At 38.3% G+C, this 27,500-nt stretch overlaps 1 protein-coding gene across 1 annotated transcript in view; it reads left to right on the plus strand.

The window, feature by feature from the left end:
* LOC123752963 (uncharacterized) overlaps nt 1–24,775 on the plus strand; it is a 496,752-nt gene extending 471,977 nt beyond the window's left edge. Inside the window, exon 7 of the mRNA XM_069305868.1 lies at nt 20,977–24,775. Coding sequence (XP_069161969.1) covers nt 20,977–21,276 — 300 coding nt within the window. The 3' untranslated portion in view covers nt 21,277–24,775. The remainder of the gene's footprint in view (nt 1–20,976) is intronic.
* Nucleotides 24,776–27,500: the final 2,725 nt, after the last annotated feature.

Raw genomic sequence — 27,500 nt, forward strand, 5'->3', positions numbered from 1 at the left:
AGAGTTGAAATTTCAGAAAATACAGAAATGCATCATAAATGCATCATAAATCATAAATAATGACAGCAACACACATCCCCCTTATAAGAAAATTCAAACCCCCTAAAAAATTCCGTGGAGAGGGGGGGGGGGGGGTCACCTGCTGCATGGGTAACAGCTTCTCCGTATCAACCTACCCTGGCTTTGCGCCCTGGAGAGGCCACTCCAGACCGACAACCAGAGCGCAACTCCACAGTCTTCCAAGACTGATTCTCCTCCGGAAGAGCATCTTACGCGGGTCTTAAGAGCAAATCTTAACCTAATTAGTATTCAGCATCCGCTCAAATCTTTATCTTGACCCCTTAAAAAGGCTTTGCAGGCGTAATGGCTTGGCGCTTTCCCCCTAATAATTCCCTCTCTCCCTCTCGTGACGTCACTCACCGTTCGCAGCAGGCGGGAAAAACCGTTTTCTAAAAATCCGGATTTTTAGAAAACGGAGTCCGTGTGATCCGAAAAAAAATATATATAGCAACGACAATGTAGCTTAACGGGCCAGAATGACCCGTGGATATTGCCCAACCGCTGCTCGCCGAGCACAGTCAATGTGAAAAGTTGAAATATACACAAAATTTGGGCGAATTATCGGGGCGCACAAAGTATTTTATGCATAGCTGAGCGTCTGCGCTCACACTTGCAACTTTACATCAAGGTTATCTATTACAGTGATTGAGATGCTTTCTAACGACACGAATTTCCCCATTATTTATCTTTTTCACCCATTAGACAGTACCTTAATAGTTACTGACCTTAATAGATATGTCTATTGGGACTATTTCCAGCCATCGATCAAAGGTCTGAAGGGATCATTTTGAAAGAAAGTTGAGAGCAGATAACGAAGATAGCTTAGCAGAGACCACAGATAATGATAACTTAGCAGAGACCACAGATAATGATAACTTAGCAGAGACCACAGATAATGATAACTTAGCAGAGACCACAGATAATGATAACTTAGCAGAGACCACAGATAATGATAACTTAGCAGAGACCACAGATAATGATAACTTAGCAGAGACCACAGATAATGATAACTTAGCAGAGACCACAGATAATGATAACAGAGACCACAGACAAAGATAACAGTGGTCGCACGTCGTCCGTAAGTTATCCTGTGACCCACGTCGTGAACCATACCTGAATTTACCTGAGGGCCATTACCACTCTAGTGGCCTCGATGAGGACAGGAAGCATGCGGTTTGTCAAAGATCCTGATGATTTTTTTCTCTAGCTGGATTTTAAAGTTCAACAGAGTTTGGGCATATTTGGCTTCGTCGGGTAGGCGGTTCCACAAGTTTATACCCCCTGTAGGGTGAGAATGGCATCACCTGATTACCTCAAATAATGAAGTAAATTAAGTGAACGATGTCAAGGGGGATTTACTAACGTGGAAATAAATATAAATAGATTTTTTCTAAAGACATAAATGTATATATGGGTTTTGTATATAGATCCCGACTAAACTGATTCATTCCCAGCAGCCCAGATTGATTTATGGAAGCTGGTGAAGGGCTTTGAAAAAATATACGTTGAATGTGAATGACTGAAGTGGTTAGGTGTTGAACAAGAATTGTGAACATTGTGAACAAGAATGACTATGTCAAGAAGTTGAAAAGCCGCTAAATGACAGAAATCCTTATTTAACGATTAATAAAAAAATACTCTAAATAAAATTATAGCATTTCAGCAACACTAAAAAGTGTAATTAAGAATACTGACTTGATCAATAAATCAGAAGTCTCCCTCGTGATACAGTGATACAGTGATACAGTATAAGTCTGAAATCTCCCTCGTTCCCAAACGAGACAGATCTTCAATCTTGTCCATATCTCTTCCACCTTCTCTTCTCTCCCTAATTCCCTCATCTCTTCCCCTTATCCAACCTTATCTTCCTCCTTTTATGCTGCCTATCCTCCACCTCCCCCTTATCTACCTCGGTTCGTAGCTTTCCGCCCAGCGCGCGCCAAGATAAGTAGCCGAAATGCAAATGCAATTCCGTTTTGACTCAGACAAAACCAGGACATGGAAGCAGGCGCTGGCTTCCCTGCTGGCTTAAAAAATCTATATACTACACACGCATTTTTGGTGTTAAATATTTATTTAGGTGATAAAATGACTAAGAAAGATGTAATATATTATTTTGGAAGATATAATATATTTTTTTTATGAGACTTCAAAGAGGGATTTATCCAATATTGGGTCTTCAAAGAGGGATTTATCCAATATTGAGTCTTCAAAGAGGGATTTATCCAATATTGGGTCTTCAAAGAGGGATTTATCTAGGACTGTGACTTCAAAGAGGGATTTATCCAGGACTGTGACTTCAAAGAGGGATTTATCCACGACTGTGACTTCCAATAGGGATTTATCTAGGACTGTGACTTCAAAGAGGGATTTATCAAGGACTGTGACTTCAAAGAGGGATTTATCCAGGACTGAGACTTCAAAGAGGGATTTATCCAGGACTGTGACTTCAAAGAGGGATTTATCCAGGACTGTGACTTCAAAGAGGGATTTATCCAGGACTGAGACATCAAAGAGGGATTTATCCAGGACTGTGACTTCAAAGAGGGATTGATCAAGGACTAGCTGTGACTTCAAAGAGGGATTTATCCAGTACTGTGACTTCAAAGAGGGATTTATCCAAGACTGTGACTTCAAATAGGGATTTATCCAGGACTGAGACTTCAAAAGAGGGATTTATCCAATATTGGGTCTTCAAAGAGGGATTCATCCATTCATCCAGGACTGAGACTTCAAAGAGAGATTTATCCAATATTGGGTTTTCAAAGAGGGATTTATCCAGGACTTTGACTTCAAAGAGGGATTTATCCAGGACTGAGACTTCAAAAAGGGATTTATCCAGGACTGAGACTTCAAAAAGGGATTTATCCAGAATCCCTTATATCAGTGTCCCAGTGTCCCTTATATCAGTGTCCCAGTGTCCCAGGGACCCTTATATCAGTGTCCCAGGGACCCTTATATCAGTGTCCCAGTGTCCCTTATATCAGTGACCCAGTGTCCCTTATATCAGTGTCTAAGTGTCCCTTATATCAGTGTCCCAGTGTCCCTTATATCAGTGTCCCAGTGGCCCTTATATCAGTGTCCCAGTGTCCCTTATATCAGTGTCCCAGTGTCCCTTATATCAGTGTCCCAGGGTCCCTTATATCAGTGTTCCAGTGTCCCTTATATCAGTGTCCTAGGGTCCCTTATATCAGTGTCCCAGTGTCCCTTATATCAGTGTCTCAGTGTCCCTTATATCAGTGTCCTAGGGTCCTTTTTATCAGTAACCCAGTGTCCCTTATATCAGTGTCCCTTATCTCAATTACTCACTTGTTAGGGACACAAAACAGGTCATTTCAGTTACCTTTTTCTCATTACTGATCAATTTTATACTTGTACTCTTTCTTCACTACCTCCTAATATTCCCTAATATTCCTCATTCCTTCTTTATCCACGTTTTTTTCTCCATTTCCATCTTCCGTCCTATTATTTTCTCCTTGTCCTTTCCCCCCTCTGCTTCTCTATTCCTCCATTTCCTCCCGTCCGTCAAGCCAGCGAAGCGAGAGGCAAAACGTCCACGTCGGCTGCGTCAATTCAGGTTGATGTACCTGACGTAATCACACGTGAATGGTCGTGGGCTCGTGGTCGTCTTAAGTCGTGTGGGGTGACCTCTGTTAAGGTCTGGTTGGTGGTGTTGGGTGACCCGTAGTGACCTTGGTTGATTGTGTGTGTGACTTGAAGGGAAAATATGTTTACGATCTTGTATATATACATGTATATATATACATGTATATATATAAATATATATATATATATATATATATATATATATATATATATATATATATATATATATATATATATATATATATATAAAAGGGAAGGGGGTGGTAGGAGAAAAGTACACAGAAACTGTATTGGAGGGGACCTACATTCCCTCCAATGCGTTATGTGTGGTTTCCTCCGAGGCTATGGGTCCCCCTTCTTCCAGCCAGAGGTGATACAATAATTTTTTACAAATATATATATATATATATATATATATATGTTTCATTGAATATGACCGCATATTATGTATTTATTATTTTCTGGTTTAGGGCTTCTATCCCTCTAACTATTGTCTTAGCATCAGGGCTTAGTTGAAATAGGAGTTCTCCAAAACTCATTTTCGTACTTTACGAAAGTACGTACTGTATCAGTACTACTTTACTGAAAGTATTATCACTTTACGAAAGCACGAAAATGAGTTTTGGAGAACTCCTATTTCAACTAAGCCCTGATGCTAAGACAATAGTTAGAGGGATAGAAGCCCTAAACCAGAAAATAATAAATACAGAATATGCGGTCATATTCAATGAAACATGTTTGAAAGAAAACTTGCTGCCAGTATACACCAATATATATATATATATATATATATATATATATATATATATATATATATATATATATATATATATATATATATATATATATATATATATCAGTAACAACACAGAGAAATCATCGATAGATACAGCGATAGCAGGCGGCTTGACGTCTGCGAGGCACTACACATCAAGAAGTCAACACCAGCAATCAACAGTCAATTAATGCACAACTATATTCTACCCACTTCAAGACTCCGCTCCAATATAGAAGCATCAAGAAATATGGACCAATAGGCTTTCTACAATTACTTCCATTCAATACCCATTGTTTCGAGTTCTGTCTTGTGTTTGAATTTAATACACATTCAATACCCATTGTTTCGTGTTCTGTCTTGTGTTTGAATTTAATACACATTCAATACCCATTGTTTCGTGTTCTGTCTTGTGTTTGAATTTAATACCCATTCAATACCCATTGTTGAAAGTTTGTTTTCACCTCATCCACCTCACCCAAATGTAGATATAAACTCGAAGATGTGTAAAAGCTCTATTCAGTTTCAGTTGTGTGTTTGTAAACTAAAGTCTTTGAAAATATAATAAGTTTTACGAAACGCGCTCAAGTGTCGCGTCAGACTAGAAATAAAAGTGAATTTTGGAGAATTGATCTTTGAATTACCATCAACAATGGAAAGAAACGTAAGAAAGATACAGAAAATTCGTGTTAGAATTATTAATCTTACTTTTTCGGTCATATTTAATAATATTATATAAATATATATATATATGTATATATATATATATATATATATATATATATATATATATATATATATATATATATATATATATATATATATATATAGTTAAATATGACCGAAAAAGTAAGATTAATAATTCTAACACGAATTTTCTCAATATTTCTTATGTGTCTTTTCACTGTCGATGGTAATTGAAAAAATCAATTCTCCAAAATTCATTTTTAAATCTAGTCTGACGCGACGCTTGAACGCGTTTCGTAATAACTTATTACATTTTCAAAGACTTTAGTTTACACACACACACACACACAACTTGTAACCTGAAAACACTTAACAGAGTTTTACTAACTCTAACGCTAAACAGCTTGTCTTATATACTCGCATTTGGGTGAGGTGATATGTTGAAACAGTTTTGGATGAGGTGAACAAACTTTTGACCAACACAAGACAGAACACGGTACAATGGGTATAAATTGGATAAGTGAAAGGGAAGAATGGAAGTAATTGCAAAGGGCCTATTGGCCCATACTTCCTCTTGATGCTTCTATATTGGTACGGAGTCTTGAAGTGGGTAGAATATAGTTATGCATTAGTTGGCTGTTGATTGGTAGTGTTGACAGCCAACAGTGCTTGGCTGACGACCTCTGTTCGAGCCCCAACGCTGTAAATGATTCAACCACGTACTTCAAATACAAATACTTGCTAAGAGAACCTGAAAACCTAACCAAACCAACGCCTATATATGCACAATATGCTAACATATAATATTAATTTATATCTGAAAAACTATTCTGAATGAACAGCATGTTAAAGTTGATGAATTTGTGTTTGGGGTTGGCCGCTGGAGGGAATGAACACAGCCCATTCCCCAAAACAATGCTTAAATGATTGTTAATCCTCCCCGTAAGCCCCGTATTTGCGAGTGAAAACATTTGACACTGGACTCTCCAAAAACTTTGCACGTACTGCAAACACAAAGAGTTTAAGCAGTCCAAAAGTGGGTGACATGGTAGTGGATTATCATGTGGATTTATTTAAAACTCTCTATTTAAATCCCAGAAACACACTACACCTCGTAAATTGAAAAGTTCGAATAACAATGAAGTTAATATTGTGGTTTAATATCAAGTTAATATTGTGGTTTAATATCAAGTTAATATTCTGGTTTAATATCAAGTTAATTCGGTGATTTAATACCAAGTTCATCTGGGGGTTTAATATCAAGTTAATATTCTGGTTTAATATCAAGTTAATTCGGTGATTTAATACCAAGTTCATCTGGGGGTTTAATAACAAGTTAATATTCTGGTTTAATATCAAGTTAATTCGGTGATTTAATACCAAGTTCATCTGGGGGTTTAACATCAAGTTAATATTCTGGTTTAATATCAAGTTAATTCGGTGATTTAATACCAAGTTCATCTGGGGGTTTAATATCAAGTTAATATTCTGGTTTAATATCAAGTTAATTCGGTGATTTAATACCAAGTTCATCTGGGGGTTTAATATCAAGTTAATATTCTGGTTTAATATCAAGTTAATTCGGTGATTTAATTCCAAGTTCATCTGGGGGTTTAATATCAAGTTAATATTAAAAGAAAAATATTAAAAGAACTAAAGAAATTTATTTGCAATAATAAAAAGCAAGATATATATATCCGTATTAATAAAGATCAAAGTGTCCAGATCAATCATTTCTCAAAGTACCAAGAACTGTTAAAACAAACAACGGAAACAAAAGCAAACAATGAAGAGTGTTTAGCACGCACACAATAGCAGACAACAAAAAATTATTCCAAATATAAAAAAAAAAAACTCAAGCAAGAAAACCTGTCATTCTAAAAATCAGTTATGATAAGTATCCGCCAATAAGAAAGAAATTATTACCATTTTAAATAAACAAGTTGTATATTAACTTGAGAAGAACTTGATATTAAATCACCGGATTAACTTAATATTAAATCACCGGATTAACTTAATATTAAATCACCGGATTAACTTAATATTAAATCACCGGATTAACTTGATATTAAATCACCGGATTAACTTGATATTAAATCACCGGATTAACTTAATATTAAATCACCGGATTAACTTAATATTAAATCACCGGATTAACTTAATATTAAATCACCGGATTAACTTAATATTAAATCACCGGATTAACTTAATATTAAATCACCGGATTAACTTAATATTAAATCACCGGATTAACTTAATATTAAATCACCGGATTAACTTAATATTAAATCACCGGATTAACTTAATATTAAATCACCGGATTAACTTGATATTAAACCTCCAGATGAACTTGATATTAAATCACTGAATTAACTTGATATTAAACCACAATATTAACTTGATATTAAACCACAATATTAACATAATTTTAAACCCCCCAGAAGAACTTGATATTAAAGCTCCAGAAGAACTCTGAGCAGGTAGGAAATTAATGCCCGCAAATCCCCAGGGCCCAGATTCACGAAGCAGTTACGCAAGCACTTACGAACGTGTACATCTTTCCTCAATGTTTGACGGCTTTGTTTACATTTCTTAAACAGTTTACAAACATGAAAACTTGCCAATCAACTGTTGTAATTGTTATAAACAGCCTCCTGGTGCTTCGGAGCTCATTAACTGTTTAATAATTGTAAACAAAGCCGCCAGAGATTGAGAAAAGATGGACGGGTTCGTAAGTGCTTGCGTAACTGCTTCGTGAATCTGGGCTAGATGATATCTCTGCCAGGGTCCTTAAAGAATGCAAAGACGAGCTAAGTGAGCCCTTGACTTGCTTAGTGAATTAATCATTACGATTCAGCAATGTTCCGGAATCTTAAGAGTGTAGCAAATATTGTCCCAGTTTTTAAGAGGGGAAATAGATCACTTGCAGCGACCTATTGAATAATTAACCAAATGTATAAATTGTGGCTAAATTACTTTATTCCACAATAGCAAAAAGCTGTCCATTTACATCTTTAAAAATATATATTATTAAAGGATTGCAGGCGATGAGTCACAATAACGTGGCTGAAGTATGTTGACCAGACCACACACTAGAAATTGAAGGGACGACGACGTATGGGTCCGTCCTGGACCATTCTCAAGTCGATTAAAGGATTCACACCAAGGCTCTCCAGACGTACACTTATGTTTAACAAATTTGCTCTCAATCCTTTCCAGCGTATTTGAATCAGTTGAGATTTGAAAGGATTGTGACAATATTTACTTTGACTTAAGTAAGGCTTTTGATGCTTACAAAAGACTGATTAGGAAGTTTGAGCCTCATTTTATGAAGGGGGTTCTATCCTGAGGCGAATATAGGCGTGGTTATTTCTAAAGAAACAATTTGCATTAATGGAGTCAAGTCCTATTATCTAGTCTTATTAACCGTTGTAAGTTGACTTCCCCATAATCTCCGTCCTGTGACTTCCGTTCTTTGCCAATTACATAAACAATTTATATATGGGATTGGGGAATATATGTACATAGGGGAATATATGTAGCATATATGAATATATGTTGGGGAATATATGTAGACGTTGACATTATAACGCCGAAGATAACTCCAGAAAACACAAAATTACTTGAAGACGTTCTAGACAAGCTTTGGAAATGGACAAAATTTCTATACCAAAGAATGTTCAATTTATACTATAAAATAGACATTCTATAGTATGCACTTGAAGGAGTACAGAAGCGGGCAGTGAAGTAACTCCCAGGAATTTGAAAGTTTTCATTTGAAGAGACTATGAAGGCTTACTTTACATTGCTGAAGAATACAAATAGATGATAAGGGTTTATGAAAGATGATATTTACAGTCTCCGTGGTGTAGTGGTAAGACACTCGCCTGGCGTTCCGCGAGCGCTATATCATGGGTTCGTATCCTGGCCGGGGAGGATTTACTGGGCGCAAATCCTTAACTGTAGCCTCTGTTTAACTCAACAGTAAAATGTGTACTTGATTGTAAAAACGATTCTTCGCGGCGGGGATCGTATTCCAGGGACTTGCCCGAAACGCTACGCGTACTAGTGGCTGTACAAGAATGTAACAACTCTTGTATATATCTCAAAAAAAAAAAAATAACAAGCTGTTAGGTTTATCAATGCGAAGCAATGGATATTAATTGGATAAATTAACATTCTAGACCTGAGTAAATTCTGGTTTGAAAATAGAGTGGTTGATCTATGGGACAAAATAGCGATGGAATAAAATAGCTTGAGTGTTTCAAGCGTAGCTTTGAGTTTTTTTTTTTGTTACATGCAAGCAGAGCACAAAATCACAAACCACGAGTCACAAAAGCACAAAAAAGTACAAAATTCGAGACGTGCTTGCCTAACCTGCCAGTTGGTGCCTGAGTTGCGAGGGGTCGGGTGCAGTTTGGCGTGTCGGCGCCATGGGGGCCCTCCTCCCTCCTGTTGTGCGTGCCCAGTCTATATGCCTCGAGTTTTCTAATCGGGCAGGTTATCCTGAGGTGGGGGTTGGTGCTGTTATCCTGAGGTGGGGGTTGGTGCTGTGTGACATGCTGCGGGTCCTCGTGGGGGATATTTATGGCATTGAGATGGTGACTGCCCGTAGTAGACGAGACCTATATCAATCCTGCCAAACTTGTCAAAAATTTTTGAAAAACTAATCTATAAGCAGCTTTACTCATATCTAGCCAAACTCAATATACTTAGCCCTTGCCAATATGGCTTCAGGCCCAAAAAAAGCACTAACGATGCACTTATTTGTTTGCTTAACTCGATTCATACAGCTCTTGATAAAAATGAGTTCCCTGTTGGGTTATTTGTGGACCTGCGTAAAGCTTTCGATACTGTCAACCACCAAAACTTTCTTCTTAAATTGCATCATTATGGTGTCAGAGGACACTCCCTACAATACCTCAAATCCTACCTTACTGACAGGCTCCAATGTGTTTCTGTGAATAATACAATTTCTCCCACCCTACCCATCAACATTGGTGTTCCCCAGGGCAGCATACTTGGCCCTCTCCTCTTTCTCATCTACATTAATGACCTTCCAAATGCCTCCCAACACCTCAAACCAATTCTATTTGCTGACGACACAACCTTCATTTACTCCAGTCCTGATCCCCTTGCTCTAAATGCCACAGTAAATACTGAGCTTAATAAAGTCCATCTGTGGCTAACTGCCAACAAACTCACCCTTAACATTGACATAACTTTCTATATTCTGTTTGGCAATAAATCCTCTAATCAAATAAATCTCAAAATAAACAATACTCAAATTTGTAACAAATTAGATGGCAAATTCCTTGGTATTCTCATTGACCACAAGCTGAATTTCCAGGGACACATTCTAAACATATCAAAAAAAGTTTCAAAAACTGTGGGCATTCTTTCTAAGATCAGATATTATGTACCACGCCCTGCCCTGGTGACTCTCTATTACTCCCTTATCTATCCATATCTCAACTATGGTATTTGTGCTTGGGGCTCTACTACCCAAAATCACTTACGTCCTCTAATTACTCAACACAAAGCTGCTATTAGGACAATATCCAATTCTGGCCCCAGACATCACTCGGTACCCTTACTCAAATCTCTGAATATGTTAGACATTAAGTCACTTCACATTCTCTCATGTGTATTATACATATATAAAACGCTAAACTATAATGCCAATCCTGATCTCAAAAGCTTCATAGAAGGTTGTAACAGAACCCATGAGCACCACACCAGAAATAAATACAGTTTTGATATTCCTAGAGTACGACTTAATCAAACCAGAAATGCTCTACAAATCAAGGGGCCCAGAATGTGGAATGACCTTCCCAACCATGTTAAAGACTGTACCTCTCTCAACCAGTTTAAGTTAAAAACGAAGCTATACCTAATAAATTCCCTGTAACCCACCTTACCCCTCTGTTGTCAACCCATGTATGTTTTTTTTTTTTTTTCAAATCAACGCTGTTTGAGTGTAATTTTCTGTAATAATTTGTAATTGTATTTGTGCTGCTTCTTCAACAATGTTCCCCCCTCTTTTACCTCTATTTTTATTTGTACTCAACACACCTTATTCTTTTTACCCATTAGTTTTAAGCTTTAGTCATTAATGTTTTTCCTGCCCGAAACGCTTTGCGTAATAGTGGCTTTAGGCATTGTATGTACTAGCTCTATCTATTAATCCAACAAACTTTGTAAAATCTCTTTATGTATGTACATTACCTAAATAAAAATTATTATTATTATTATTATATTATTATAGTAGGGAGGAGGTGTAACTGCCCATAGGGTGATTGTTAAACTAACGACGGAGGAGGTGTATAGGGCGTTTTTACATCTCTACGAGGGGCGGCCCTTGCGCCCTGCTGGAAGGTGCAGGCACTATGACCGTCTCCGATCGCAGTGGTGCCATAATGTATGTAAGCGTGCATTCCCAGGGTGCGAATGTTCGACCGCACACCCTTAAGCGGACCCCGAGGAGAGCAGGTGCGACCGCACACTGACGACCGCTCCAGCCGAAATAACGCCTCAGCAGCCGCTCCAGGAAGTACAATGGCGCCCCATGCACGCTAACATATGCGATGGCATCACTCCGATCTGAGAAAGTGACAGTGCCTGCATCTTCTGCATCACCTTGCCCCTGACTGCCCGCAGGGGCAAGGTCCGCCCCTTGTAACGACGTTAAAACGCCCGATACGCCACCTCTAACACAACCACCCTGCGGGCAGTCACCAATTCAATGCCCTAAACATCCACCACAGGGATCCGCAGCACGTCACTCAGCACTGTCCCCACCTCAGGATAGCTAGCTCGATTAGAAAACTCGAGGCCAACAGACTGGGCATGCACAATAGGGAAGAGAGGGGGGCATCCATGGCACCGACACGCCAAACAGCACCCTCCCACACCCAGCTCCAGGCAGCAACTGGCAGAGCGAGCGAGCACGTCTGCACCCCCTGGCGTCCAACGAGGCAATCCCGTAGCTTTGAGTTGATATATATCTCAGCTGCCTCATGTGGCACAATTGGCCTTCTGCATTTTCGGCCTATCTTGAGATCTTGAGGTTATCTTGAGATGATTTCGGGGCTTTAGTGTCCCCGCGGCCCGGTCCTCGACCAGGCCTCCACCCCCAGGAAGCAGCCCGTGACAGCTGACTAACACCCAGGTACCTATTTACTGCTAGGTAACAGGGGCATTCAGGGTGAAAGAAACTTTGCCCATTTGTTTCTGCCTCGTGCGGGAATCGAACCCGCGCCACAGAATTACGAGTCCTGCGCGCTATCCACCAGGCTACGAGGCCCTAACTATAGACAAAATTATAATATACAAGATGATTTTTTTATGCATGAGAAAACATTCATTTTGAATACACAATATATTAAAATGCGTCTTTGGGCCCCGGCCGTCCCTTCGAGGAGCAAAATCTGAGGATAGGCCGTCCTTATAAATGAAGTTCAAATGCGCATTAACCCAGCTACCAAACCCGTTGTTTATGGATGAAAAACTGTTCAAACATAACCCGTCCTCAGACCAAGTCCATTCTATCCAGCGGTCGACCCCACAGACGTATTCATCAATTTTAACTTTCAGTTCATTCAAAACAGAACTTTTCTCAAATATGAATTAATATTGTTATATATTAGCATATTGTGCATATTTAGGCATAGGTTAGGTCAGGTGTTTAGGTTCTGTTGGCGATTATTTGTATTTGTAGTACTTGGGTGAAGCATTTACAGCGTTGTGGTTCGAACACAAGTCGTCAGTGAAGCACTTGTTCCGGAAGTGTTCGAACGTCAGCAGTTGTGAGTCGTGTGTAAACTGTTTTTATTTATAAACAAGGGGTTTGGCGGGTGCTTGGAATGGACTTTGGGCCTGTGTTTGGAGGACGGGCTGAAGAACCTAGATACCACTAGACCCGAAGGAATAGATTGCTATTTTTTATAGGTTTCGAAAATAAAAATATTGGAACACCATCCGGATATATATATGTATATATATATATATATATTAGTATATTTTGGTAGCAGTCTTTCCTGTAGACATATATTATTAAATATGACCGAAAAAGTAAGATTAATAATTCTAACACGAATTTTCTCAATCTTTCGTACATTACGCTTCACTGTTGGAGGTAAATCAAAAATCACTTCTCCAAAATTCATTTTTATTTCTAGTCTGACGCGACACGGGCGCGTTTCGTAAAACTTATTACATTTTCAAAGACTTCACAAATACACAACTGATTAGAACGTATCTCTGATTTTATATCTACATTTGAGTGAGGTGGGAAGGGTGATGTGGCATTAACACAAGACAGAACAGGAGGGGATATTAATAGGGTATTAAAAGTATCAACACAAGACAGAACAGAAACAATGGGTATTGAATAGAAGTGTTCGTAGAAAGCCTATTGGTCCATATTTCTTGATGCTTCTATATTGGAGCGGAGTCTTGAGGTGGGTAGAATATAGTTGTGCAATAATTGGCTGTTGATTGCTGGTGTTGACTTCTTGATGTGTAGTGCCTCGCAAACGTCAAGCCGTCTGCTATCGCTGTATCTATCGATGATTTCTGTGTTGTTTACTAGGATTTCTCTGGCGATGGTTTGGTTATGGGAAGAGATTATATGTTCCTTAATGGAGCCCTGTTGCTTATGCATCGTTAAACGCCTAGAAAGAGATGTTGTTGTCTTGCCTATATACTGGGTTTTTTGGAGCTTGCAGTAACCAAGTGGGCATTTGAAGGCATAGACGACATTAGTCTCTTTTAAAGCGTTCTGTTTTGTGTCTGGAGAGTTTCTCATGAGTAGGCTGGCCGTTTTTCTGGTTTTATAGTAAATCGTCAGTTGTATCCTCTGATTTTTGTCTGTAGGGATAACGTTTCTATTAACAATATCTTTCAGGACCCTTTCCTCCGTTTTATGAGCTGTGGAAAAGAAGTTCCTGTAAAATAGTCTAATAGGGGGTATAGGTGTTGTGTTAGTTGTCTCTTCAGAGGTTGCATGGCTTTTCACTTTCCTTCTTATGATGTCTTCGATGAAACCATTGGAGAAGCCGTTATTGACTAGGACCTGCCTTACCCTACAGAGTTCTTCGTCGACTTGCTTCCATTCTGAGCTGTGGCTGAGAGCACGGTCGACGTATGCGTTAACAACACTCCTCTTGTACCTGTCAGGGCAGTCGCTGTTGGCATTTAGGCACATTCCCATGTTTGTTTCCTTAGTGTAGAAAAGGGCGGAGGTTTCCACACTGCAGTCTACACTAAGGAAACAAACATAGGAATGTGCCTAAATGCCAACAGCGACTGCCCTGACAGGTACAAGAGGAGTGTTGTTAACGCATACGTCGACCGTGCTCTCAGCCACAGCTCAGAATGGAAGCAAGTCGACGAAGAACTCTGTAGGGTAAGGCAGGTCCTAGTCAATAACGGCTTCTCCAATGGTTTCATCGAAGACATCATAAGAAGGAAAGTGAAAAGCCATGCAACCTCTGAAGAGACAACTAACACAACACCTATACCCCCTATTAGACTATTTTACAGGAACTTCTTTTCCACAGCTCATAAAACGGAGGAAAGGGTCCTGAAAGATATTGTTAATAGAAACGTTATCCCTACAGACAAAAATCAGAGGATACAACTGACGATTTACTATAAAACCAGAAAAACGGCCAGCCTACTCATGAGAAACTCTCCAGACACAAAACAGAACGCTTTAAAAGAGACTAATGTCGTCTATGCCTTCAAATGCCCACTTGGGGACTGCAAGCTCCAAAAAACCCAGTATATAGGCAAGACAACAACATCTCTTTCTAGGCGTTTAACGATGCATAAGCAACAGGGCTCCATTAAGGAACATATAATCTCTTCCCATAACCAAACCATCGCCAGAGAAATCCTAGTAAACAACACAGAAATCATCGATAGATACAGCGATAGCAGGCGGCTTGACGTTTGCGAGGCACTACACATCAAGAAGTCAACACCAGCAATCAACAGCCAATTATTGCACAACTATATTCTACCCACCTCAAGACTCCGCTCCAATATAGAAGCATCAAGAAATATGGACCAATAGGCTTTCTACAAACACTTCTATTCAATACCCATTGTTTCTGTTCTGTCTTGTGTTGATACTTTTAATACCCTATTAATATCCCCTCCTGTTCTGTCTTGTGTTAATGCCACATCACCCTTCCCACCTCACTCAAATGTAGATATAAAATCAGAGATACGTTCTAATCAGTTGTGTATTTGTGAAGTCTTTGAAAATGTAATAAGTTTTACGAAACGCGCCCGTGTCGCGTCAGACTAGAAATAAAAATGAATTTTGGAGAAGTGATTTTTGATTTACCTCCAACAGTGAAGCGTAATGTACGAAAGATTGAGAAAATTCGTGTTAGAATTATTAATCTTACTTTTTCGGTCATATTTAATAATATATATATATATATATATATATATATATATATATATATATATATATATATATATATATATATATATATATATATATAATATATTATATATATATATATAATATTATATATATATATAATATTATATATATATATATAATATTATATATATATATATATATATATATATATATATATATATATATAATATATTATATATATATATATATATATATATATATATATATATATATATATATATATATATATATATATATATGTCGTACCTAGTAGCCAGAACGCACTTCTCAGCCTACTATGCAAGGCCCGATTTGCCTAATAAGCCAAGTTTTCATGAATTAATTGTTTTTCGACTACCTAACCTACCTAACCTAACCTAACCTAACTTTTTCAGCTACCTAACCTAACGTAACCTATAAAGATAGGTTAGGTTAGGTTAGGTAGGGTTGGTTAGGTTCGGTCATATATCTACGTTAATTTTAACTCCAATAAAAAACAATTGACTTCATACATAATGAAATGGGTAGCTTTACCATTTCATAAGAAAAAAATTAGAGAAAATATATTAATTCAGGAAAACTTGGCTTATTAGGCAAATCGGGCCTTGCATAGTAGGCTGAGACGTGAGTTCTGGCTACTAAGTACGACATATATATATATAATATATTATATATATATATATATATATATATATATATATATATATATATATATATATATATACATATATATATATAATATATTATATATATATATATATATATATATATATATATATAATATATTATATATATAATATATTATATATATATATATATATATATATAATATATTATATATATATATATATATATATATATATATATATATAATATATTATATATTATATATATATATATATATATATAATATATTATATATATATATAATATATATATATATGTCGTACCTAGTAGCCAGAACGCACTTCTCAGCCTACTATTCAAGGCCCGATTTGCCTAATAAGCCAAGTTTTCCTGAATTAATATATTTTCTCTAATTTTTTTCTTATGAAATGATAAAGCTACCCATTTCATTATGTATGAGGTCAATTTTTTTTTATTGGAGTTAAAATTAACGTAGATATATGACCGAACCTAACCAACCCTACCTAACCTAACCTAACCTATCTTTATAGGTTTGGTTAGGTTAGGTGGCCGAAAAAGTTAGGTTAGGTTAGGTTATGTAGGTTAGGTAGTCGAAAAAAATTAATTCATGAAAACTTGGCTTATTAGGCATATCGGGCCTTGAATAGTAGGCTGAGAAGTGCGTTCTGGCTACTAGGTACGACATATATATATATATATATATATATATATATATATATATATATATATATATATACAGGAACTTCTTTTCCACAGCTCATAAAACGGAGGAAAGGGTCCTGAAAGATATTGTTAATAGAAACGTTATCCCTACAGACAAAAATCAGAGGATACAACTGACGATTTACTATAAAACCAGAAAAACGGCCAGCCTACTCATGAGAAACTCTCCAGACACAAAGCAGAACGCTTTAAAAGAGACCAACGTCGTCTATGCCTTCAAATGCCCTCTTGGGGATTGTAAGCTCCAATAAACCCAGTATATAAGCAAGACAACAACATCTCTTTCTAGGCGTTTAACGATGCATAAGCAACAGGGCTCCATTAAGGAACATATTATCTCTTCCCACAACCAAACCATCGCCAGAGAAATCCTAGTAAACAACACAGAAATCATCGATAGATACAGCGATAGCAGACGGCTTGACGTTTGCGAGGCACTACACATTAAAAAGTCAACACCAGCAATCAACAGCCAATTAATGCACAACTATATTCTACCCACCTCAAGACTCCGCTTCAATATAGAAGCATCAAGAAATATAGACCAATAGGCTTTCTACAATCACTTCTATTCAATACCCATTGTTTCGTGTTCTGTCTTGTGTTGATGAATTTAATACCCTATTAAATACCACCTCACCCCATCCACCTCACTCAAATGTAGATATAAACAAATCAGAGATGTGTAAGTTCTATTCAGTTGTGTATGTGTAACTAAAGTCTTTGAAAATGTAATAAGTTTTACGAAACGCGCTCAAGTGTCGCGTCAGACTAGAAATAAAAATGAATTTTGGAGAATTGATTTTTGAATTACCACCAACAGTGAAAAGAAATGTACGAAAGATTGAGAAAATTCGTGTTAGAATTATTAATCTTACTTTCTCGGTCATATTTAATAATATATAATATATTATATATATATATATATATATATATATATATATATATATATATATATATATATATATATATATATATATATATATATATATATATATATGTCGTACCTAGTAGCCAGAACGGACTTCTCAGCCTACTATGCAAGGCCCGATTTGCCTAATAAGCCAAGTTTTCATGAATTAATGTTTTTTTCGACTACCTAACCTACCTAACCTAACCTAACTTTTTCGGCTACCTAACCTAACCTAACTTATAAAGATAGGTTAGGTTAGGTTAGGTAGGGCTGGTTAGGTTCGGTCATATATCTACGTTAATTTTAACTACAATAAACAAAAAATTGACCTCATACATAATGAAATAGGTAGCTTTATCATTTCATAAGAAAAAAATTAGAGAAAATATATTAATTCAGGAAAACTTAGCTTATTAGGCAAATCGGGCCTTGCATAGTAAGCCGAGAAGTGCGTTCTGGCTACTAGGTACGACATTATATATATATATATATATATATATATATATATATATATATATATATATATATATATATATATATATATATGAGCCCTGAATCAAGCTCAGTCACAATTCAATACCTACGTGGTAAAGAATCTATTTCTTTTTAATCCCAAGTCTGCAAATAAACCAATGGGAACACGCCGGGAGAATAGCCAATGAGAACACGGGCCGTGAATAAATTTTCAGCACAGGGCTAGAATTATAATTTCGATACCAAACAGCGGCCATGGCTTCTCCCCCTCACATAATGTTCTGTTTCTAATATAAATGTTTAGTTATATTTATTTTTTACCATGACTTAGGAGAAAAATGTGAAATAAATAAGTTATTCGCTTAATTCATTAATATAAAATACCAAATTGAATTCTTTTTGAGTTAATATGGTCAGCTAAGGGATCGAGCTAAAGCTAGTATTTAAAGTATTTTTATGATATCTTAGGTGTAATTTTGAATTTTGTACACTAATGAGAGAAAGAGAGAGAGAGAGAGAGAGAGAGAGAGAGAGAGAGAGAGAGAGAGAGAGAGAGACAGACAGAGAGAGAGAGAGAGAGAGAGAGAGAGAGAGAGAGAGAGAGAGAGAGAGAGAGAGAGAGAGAGACAGACAGAGAGAGAGAGAGAGAGAGAGAGAGAGAGAGAGAGAGAGAGAGAGAGAGAGAGAGAGAGAGAGACAGACAGAGAGAGAGAGAGAGAGAGAGAGAGAGAGAGAGAGAGAGAGAGAGAGAGAGAGAGAGAGAGAGGGAGAGAGAGAGAGAGAGAGAGAGAGAGAGAGAGAGAGAGAGAGAGAGAGAGAGAGAGGGAGAGAGAGAGAGAGAGAAAGAGAGAGAGAGACAGAGAGAGAGAGAGAGAGAGAGAGAGAGAGGGAGAGAGAGAGACAGACAGAGAGAGAGAGAGAGAGAGAGAGAGAGAGAGAGAGAGAGAGAGAGAGAGAGAGAGAGAGAGAGACAGACAGAGAGAGAGAGAGAGAGAGAGAGAGAGAGAGAGAGAGAGAGAGAGAGAGAGAGAGAGAGAGAGAGAGAGAGAGAGAGGGAGAGAGAGAGACAGAGAGAGAGAGAGAGAGAGAGAGAGAGAGAGAGAGAGAGAGAGAGAGAGAGAGAGAGAGAGAGAGAGAGAGAGAGAGAGAGAGAGAGAGACAGAGCGAGAGAGAGAGAGAGAGAGAGAGAGAGAGAGAGAGAGAGAGAGAGAGAGAGAGAGAGAGAGAGAGAGAGAGAGAGAGAGAGAGAGAGAGAGAGAGAGAGAGACAGAGAGAGAGACAGAGAGAGAGAGAGAGAGAGAGAGACAGAGAGAGACAGACAGACAGACAGACAGACAGACAGACAGACAGACAGACAGACAAAGAGTCTCATTTACCTAAAATGTAATAATAACATTGTCTTTAACAATAAGATGAAGAACAAAAACTCGAGACAAAAAAAAATACAAATGTTATATTTTTCCGTTTTATTTGGTCAGAGCTGAATTCCAATTGACGTTTGTTTGTTTTGGGAGAGCACACACTCAGGTGTTGGGGGGGGGCAGGGTGAAGGATTGGTGAGAGGTCAGGATTGGTGAGAGGGGGAGAGGCCAGGGTGAGAGATTGGTGAGAGGGAAGAGACCAGGGTGAGGTATCTGTAACCCCTTTCCACCACCGTCCACGGAATGGGTATGAGGTGCATAATAAAGAAATGACTCTGAATTGATAAGAAGGTGGGGACATGGCAGAGATGTATAAAATACTTAGGAAAACTGACACAGTGGAAAAAATGAAAATTTTTGCAAAAAATCGCATCCAAGCGGGTTTTTATATACTTACTATATTGATGTCACGTCTGTGACAGGAAAAACATGCTTTTTTTAAAAACTTTTTTTATGTGTTTTTTATGTGTTTTTCATGTGAGGGAAATCTTTGAAACCTCTTTACCGATTGCTTTGAAATTTTGACAACAACGTTGCATTCGAATAGGCGCGTGTTTTTATATACCTACTATATACATGCCTCGCCTGTGACAGGAAAAAACATACATTTTTTTGAAAAACAGCGCCATCTGTTGGACGTAAGAGCAACACGCGCTGTAATATCCACAAGTTCTTCACCAATTGCTTTGAAATTTTGAAACAACGTTCCATTCGAATACATGCGTGTTTTTATATACCTACTATATAGATGCCATACCTGTGACAGGTAAAAACGTGTTTTTTTTTTTAACAGCGCCATCTGTCTCACATAATAACAACACACGCTGTACTAAATATGTTACAATTCCCTTTCAATGTTTCCGATTGCATTGGTAAATTGAATTTTCACAGATTTCGATTTATTTTCATTTTGATTTAATTCTTTTGTGTGACATTGCATTGGAATAATTTATCATTATCCTTACTTTGTAACGAGTCTAACTAGATTGAGGCATCTGTGTGTCACTTGGACGAAAATGCTTGTCTACTAGATGTGGTCCACAGAGAACCACATATGCCAGGCTTATATTGGTACAGTGAGACTCCACTTTAATCTTTACATACCGTTCCTACACCTGTACCTACACCTACACGTACCGTCGCTACACATATGTTCTTGCTCCGTACCTCCAGCACATGTGGTGCTCTCATGGGCAACCCAGCAGTGACTCTTGTATTCTCTCCACAGGGATGGCTGGTGCTCTATTTCCACGGGTGGTCGTGGCGATGTCATGGTCTGTGCTGGCTGCGTCGACACATGGTCATCTCCCGCACCGTCGACGACCTCTCCTTGCCCCTCACAGCCCGCTACGACCACGACCTCGTCCACCAGCCGCTCCTGCAGCCCTATCACCCCGCCACCGCCCACCCCACCACCGCTAACACAGTCACCGTCGCTCCGCCCACCACCCCACAGCACCCCGCCCTTCCGGAAGAGTTCCCTCTCCAACCTCTCTTCCCACAGACCGATCGACGGGAAGCTTACTGAGCGACCCTGAGGCTTCCGCGTCGACTCGCAGCTAGCGGAGGCTTCGACCATACTGCTGCCGGAATGTGTTTATAAGCTTTAATACGACGATAGTCAACCTAGTCTCCTCACGCTCACCGAAGAATCACTATTGCACTCTTTAAGGTCGCAAGTCAAGGATTCATTCGTATTTTCATAATCACCTTAGTCACTGACTCGAAGGTGGCACTAATTAAATTCATAAGACGTTAAACAAAGGATTCTCTATGCTACGATCTACCACCTAATAATGGCTACAGCAAGCTATGTAATGTAGCTTAAGATTGTTACAGTGTGCCAGAGCATCACTGGGTTCTCTGGAATACAGTGACGCCAATACAGCAGACTACAGTATGGCACTATAGCTATGAACTACATACTGGCAGAAACCAAGTATAATGCTACTTTACACTACCCACAATGGAAGAATGTAAACTAATACTGCCTTAACTATTAGGTTGGTACAACGTACAATATGGTACTAACCTAAGGCTGTTATCTGAACGTTTCCAGTGATGTCGATAATTAGAACATAGTACCAAACGTTTTTGGTACTGTCAGGGCTAAGCAAACTCTATAGACCAAAAGCCATACTGTATACGATATCAAGCCCAGACTGCTACATAAATAATATGATATCAAGGCCAGACTGTTAGAGAGAGACGATATCCGACTCGCCCGTCTGTCAGCACAACACCACAAACATAAAGTCATTCCATAAATCATGTATACAAGATGCCATCTATAGATAACAAAGATAACAAGTGATATTGATACACGAGAGGAGACTGAGCTCTGTGATCTCAGTCTACAATGGCATAGAGACTGAAGAAGAGATCAAGAGATGCATCTGGCACAATTACCACTATCCATCAGATGATTGCAATGTTCCCACTAACTCCTCAGTGCTAAGGAAGTACTACTGCTCAATGATCAATATCTACAAAGCGCCAATGGCGTGTTAATTCCAAAGTGACACTGATTTATTTTCATGTGAGTGCCAACTCTCTGAAAGATGGCACCCCGGACTCTAATTAAAATTCATAGAGAAATAGTTGGTTAAAATGTCAGACAATTAATAAAGTTATCGACTAGCTTCGTTCTTCGAAGCAAATGTTTCGAGTTTGTGGTGTTGAAGCAGATGTCTCGCAGTTGGAGTTTCGAAACTCTGATTTAAAAAAAACTAATGACCAAGTAATTTACAAAGTTAAGAACTTTCAAAGCAAAGGTCTCAAAGCTATGAACTCAAAACTAATGTCTCGTAAACTCAAGTTTGGAGGCTAAAGCAAAAAGTCTCAAAGCTATGAACTCAAAACTAATGTCTCGTAAGCTCAAGTTTGGAGGCTAAAGCAAAAAGTCTCAAAGCTATGAACTCAAAACTCATGTCTCGTAAACTCAAGTTTGGAGGCTAAAGCAAAAAGTCTCAAAGCTATGAACTCAAAACTAATGTCTCTTAAACTCAAGTTTGGAGGCTAAAGCAAAAAGTCTCAAAGCTATGAACTCAAAACTAATGTCTCGTAAGCTCAAGTTTGGAGACTAATATCTGCAAATGCTTTAAGGTTCCAGCGTGGAAGATGGCGTACAATCAATCATACAAGATGGCGCTCTATCATCAGTATGTTACAAGGTGACAAAAAAAATAATCATTCACAGAAACTTTCTATAAATAAACTTACAAAAATAGGATCAAATCGTTAGCCTCACCAACAGTGAGAAAATTAAGTCGGTTTTTGAACGTACTTAGTATTCGTGTCATACTTTTTCTATATGATATATTTGTATATACTGTGCTATAATTATTTTGGTGTATAGTTACATATACAAGATTAGCGTATGTGTGAAACTCTATTAAATAATCGATTATTAATGGTTATCTTGTTCGCGTGAGGTAGTTCTTAATATATTTGATAGAAAGCCATCGTATAGTGTGTGTGTGTGTGTGTGTGTGTGTGTGTGTGTGTGTGTGTGTGTGTGTGTGTGTGTGTGTGTGTGTGTGTGTGTGTGTGTGTAAAGTTATATTTTATATAACTTTAAAAAAACATAAAAATATAAAACTTGTTATATCTTCTCTTTGCCAATTTAAGGTCAGGGATGACAAAACTATCATACACAAAGAGACCAAAACAATTTTATTAAATTATATCCAGATTATAAACCCCCAATTATTGCACGTCTTTGTACTACTTTATTAGTGTGTATCAAGATAAATAAAAAAATCTCACTCAATAAGGAACTTATAGATTGGCGAGAGCGATGCCTTGAGCGCAACTTCAAGGAGCAAATGGCCATCTTTAAGCGTTGGCATGTATGAGTAAAGTTGGTTTACGCTGAGTAAACCAACTTAAAGTCTGGAAGAGTCAATGAGTTTGGGGAGTATCTTCGTAATTAGACTACGTGTGTGTGTGTGTGTGTGTGTGTGTGGGCTCGGAGTAGATATAGTTAAGTCTGATATGGTGGAAAGTCTTAAAACCAATTTTCATCTTATTAAGTCTGTTATGATGGGAAAAAAACACGAACTTATGTGCAATGGGTTCAAAGCAACCCATATATAATTTATTCGTCCTGCTAATTTTATGTTGCCCCTGAAATATAAGCGATATACCATGCTAATCAGGTCATCGTGAATGGCAGGATTTTTAATTCTGTTGTTTTTCAGCAAAACAAGTTTTAATTGCAAGAAATATGATGGCTACCGTTGTAAAGTAATGACATCTTATGTGCCAATAGAGCGAGGGAAAGTTAGCTATCTCTATCGCTTTTTCCTCGTCTATGTCTCAATCTATCATGATTTTATTAATTGATTTCGAAAATTGGTGAATGAACTGATGAACCGTTTCGAAAATGTCTTCATTAGACCTGTAAGAATAGCCCACTCCATAGGTGCGTAATCACACAGCTAAGAATATCTGAAAATTTCTCGAATTCTATTCTTAAATTCTAACTAAGGATAATTGAGAATGATCTCAAAAACATTGGCCAAATCTCAATAATCAAGCCACTGCCCGCTTGTTCCTGAATGAAAAATACGTTCTACATAAACTGTCCGCAGGCCAGGCTCGTTAAAGCAGCGGCCGTCCGCAGAGACGCAGTCATCAATTTTAACGTTAACTGTATTATAAATAGTTGTGTTTTTTTGTCATATAAATTCATATTGTTATATATCACAGGTGTATGTATAGTTAGGTGTATATTAAGTTTGGTGTTTTGGTAATGTTGATAATTATTTACATTTACAGTAAGTGAGTGAAGCATTTACAGAGTTGCTATTAGAACAGCACACTGTCCTTCCCATGCGAGGCTCGTTAAAACTGCGGCCGAACCCCCCCCCCCCACAAGCATTTATCAAATTTAACATACTGTGTATTGGTTTGTTTTCATATATAAGTTATATAAACACATATGTATGTGTATAGTTAGACATAGCTTTGATTAGGTTAGGTGTTTAGGTTCTGTTGGTGATTATTTGTATTTGTAGTACGTGGGTGAAGCATTTACAGCGTTGTGCTTCGAACACAAGTCGTCAGTGAAGCACTTGTTCCGGATATGTTCGAACGTCAGCAGTTGTGAGTCGTGTGTACCAGCCCGTCCTCCAAACAAAGACCCAAAAGTGATTCCATCCACCCGCCAACCCCCCCAGCTGTTTATGAATGAAAAACGGTTTACACACGACTCACAACTGCTGACGTTCGAACACTTCGGAACAAGTGCTTCACTGACGACTTGTGTTCGAATCACAACGCTGTAAATGCTTCACCCACGTACTACAAATACAAATAATCGCCAACAGAACCTAAACACCTAACCTATCCTATGCTTATATATGCACAATATGCTAATATATTATATTATTAATTTATACTTGAGAAAATTCCCGTTTTGAATGAACAGCATGGTAAAATTGATGAATGCGTCTGTGGGGTCGACCGCTGGATGTAATGGACTTGAGTCGAGGACGGGTTGCTTTTCATTACTAAACTGCTGGGTTTGGGCCGCTGGACTAACCAGCATTTTGATCTTTGTTCAACGAGGCATTTACAGATATGTGATACGATCATAAGAATTGAAGCGAGCACCAATGTTCGAGAGAAGCTCAGATAAAATTAGTTACGAGTCTTGTTTAAAGTGTTTTTGATTCGTTAACAAGGGAGATGGTGATTGGATTAAAGAGCATTAGGGCAATGTTTACATGCGTCGGTTGCATTCTTCACACAAGCAAGCTAGACATTTTGTATTATGTTATATATTTATTTCCAAATTGCATGACACTTCAACTCGCAAAAATGGTAAAAGGTGAAGCCAAACCACATTTTATCATTCGGACTGGAGCTGTCATCGCTTACTTGACATTTGATACAATATTGGTGATTAAAAAGCCCGCCCTCAATTGTTTTTTTATGTGTGTGTGTGTGTGTGTGTGTGTGTGTGTGTGTGTGTGTGTGTGTGTGTATTCACCTAGTTGTCTTTGCGGGGGTTGAGCTTTGCTCTTTCGGCCCGCCTCTCAACTGTCAATCAACTGTTTACTAACTACTTTCCCCCCCCCCCCCACACCACACACACACACACACACACACACACCCCAGGAAGCAGCCCGTGACAGCTGACTAACTCCCAGGTATCTATTTACTGCTAGGTAACAGGGGCATTCAGGGTGAAAGAAACTTTGCCCCCTTTGTTTCTGCCTCGTGCGGGAATCGAATCCGCGTCACAGAATTACGAGTCCTGCACGCTATCCACCAGGCTACCAGGCCCCTATGTGTGTGTGTGTGTGTGTGTGTGTGTGTGTGTGTGTGTGTGTGTGTGTGTGTGTGTGTGTGTGTGTGTGTGTGTGTGTGTGTGTGAAGCAGGTGCAGGTTCTTGCAGTAAACAGGTGTTTTTAATTTCATATAAGTTTTTTTCTATTGCACTCATTTAGGACGTGTTAATCAGGAAAAATATTATAAATGGGAAATACTGATTTCAGAGAAGATTCATCATTGTTGGGGGATTTTTTTCAATAAAATAAATGTCCTACGTTTCTTATCTCTCTATTCCGGTGCCAGGTAACTTAGTTAACAATGCTGACTTAACTATGCTACAAACCGGATCAGAAGGTAACAAATAGCTTGAGACTGTTCACATTAATTATGTTCATTTAGCGACATCAACTTTCAGGCCATAAATGCAGTTCAATTGTGTTCATTTAGCGACATCAACTTTCAGGCCATAAATGCAGTTCAATTGTGTTCATTTAGCGACATCAACTTTCAGGCCATAAATGCAGTTCAATTGTGTTCATTTAGCGACATCAACTTTCAGGCCATAAATGCAGTTCAATTGTGTGAGTGTGTAAGAAAGAGAATAGCGAAGGTGTTTATAGGTGTTTACTTAATTATCTTTAAAAAAAACAATTCACATTCTCCCTTGTAAACTTTCCAAGTACTTGTGACATGCCAAAATGGTTCTACAAGACTGTTCTTAGAAAGGTGGAACAAACTCAAATGGTTAAAATATATCAAAATCTACATGTGTGATTTTTGCAATACACTCATTTTGCAACACACAACACAAGGGAGCCGGTCGGCCGAGCGGACAGCACGCGGCACTTGTAATCCTGTGGTCCTGGGTTCGATCCCAGGCGCCGGCGAGAAACAAGGGGCAGAGTTTCTTTCACCCTATGCCCCTGTTACCTAGCAGTAAAATAGGTACCTGGGTGTTAGTCAGCTGTCACGGGCTGCTTCCTGGGGGTGGAGGCCTGGTCGAGGACCGGGCCGCGGGGACACTAAAGCCCCGAAATCATCTCAAGATAACCTCACAAGATTGTGTTCTATTGTGGTGAAAGTGACTGAAATATACAATCCTTGCGTGATGCTCTTCCGAGGTGCAAAACCCAACCACTTGGGCTGGACGGTAGAGCGACGGTCTCGCTTCATGCAGATTAGCGTTCAATCCCCTGAGACCGTCCACACAAGTGGTTGGGGCACCATTCCTTCCCTCCCCGTCCCATCCCAAATCCTTATCCTGACCCCTTCCAAGGTGCAACTGACGCCAAAGATGCATTCATCAATTTTTAACAATCTGTGTATTCAACATCGGTATTTTGTTAGGTATAAGTCAATGTTTATATATTTTAGAATTGCGTAGTGTTAGGCCTAGATTAGATTATGTTAGATGTTCAGATTCTATTGGTAATTATTAATTTGTTAAGCGCGTGGAGGAAGCATTAATTA

The sequence above is a fragment of the Procambarus clarkii genome, chromosome 6 (genome assembly GCF_040958095.1).
Source record: "Procambarus clarkii isolate CNS0578487 chromosome 6, FALCON_Pclarkii_2.0, whole genome shotgun sequence".
In the NCBI taxonomy this organism is placed as follows: domain Eukaryota; kingdom Metazoa; phylum Arthropoda; class Malacostraca; order Decapoda; family Cambaridae; genus Procambarus; species Procambarus clarkii.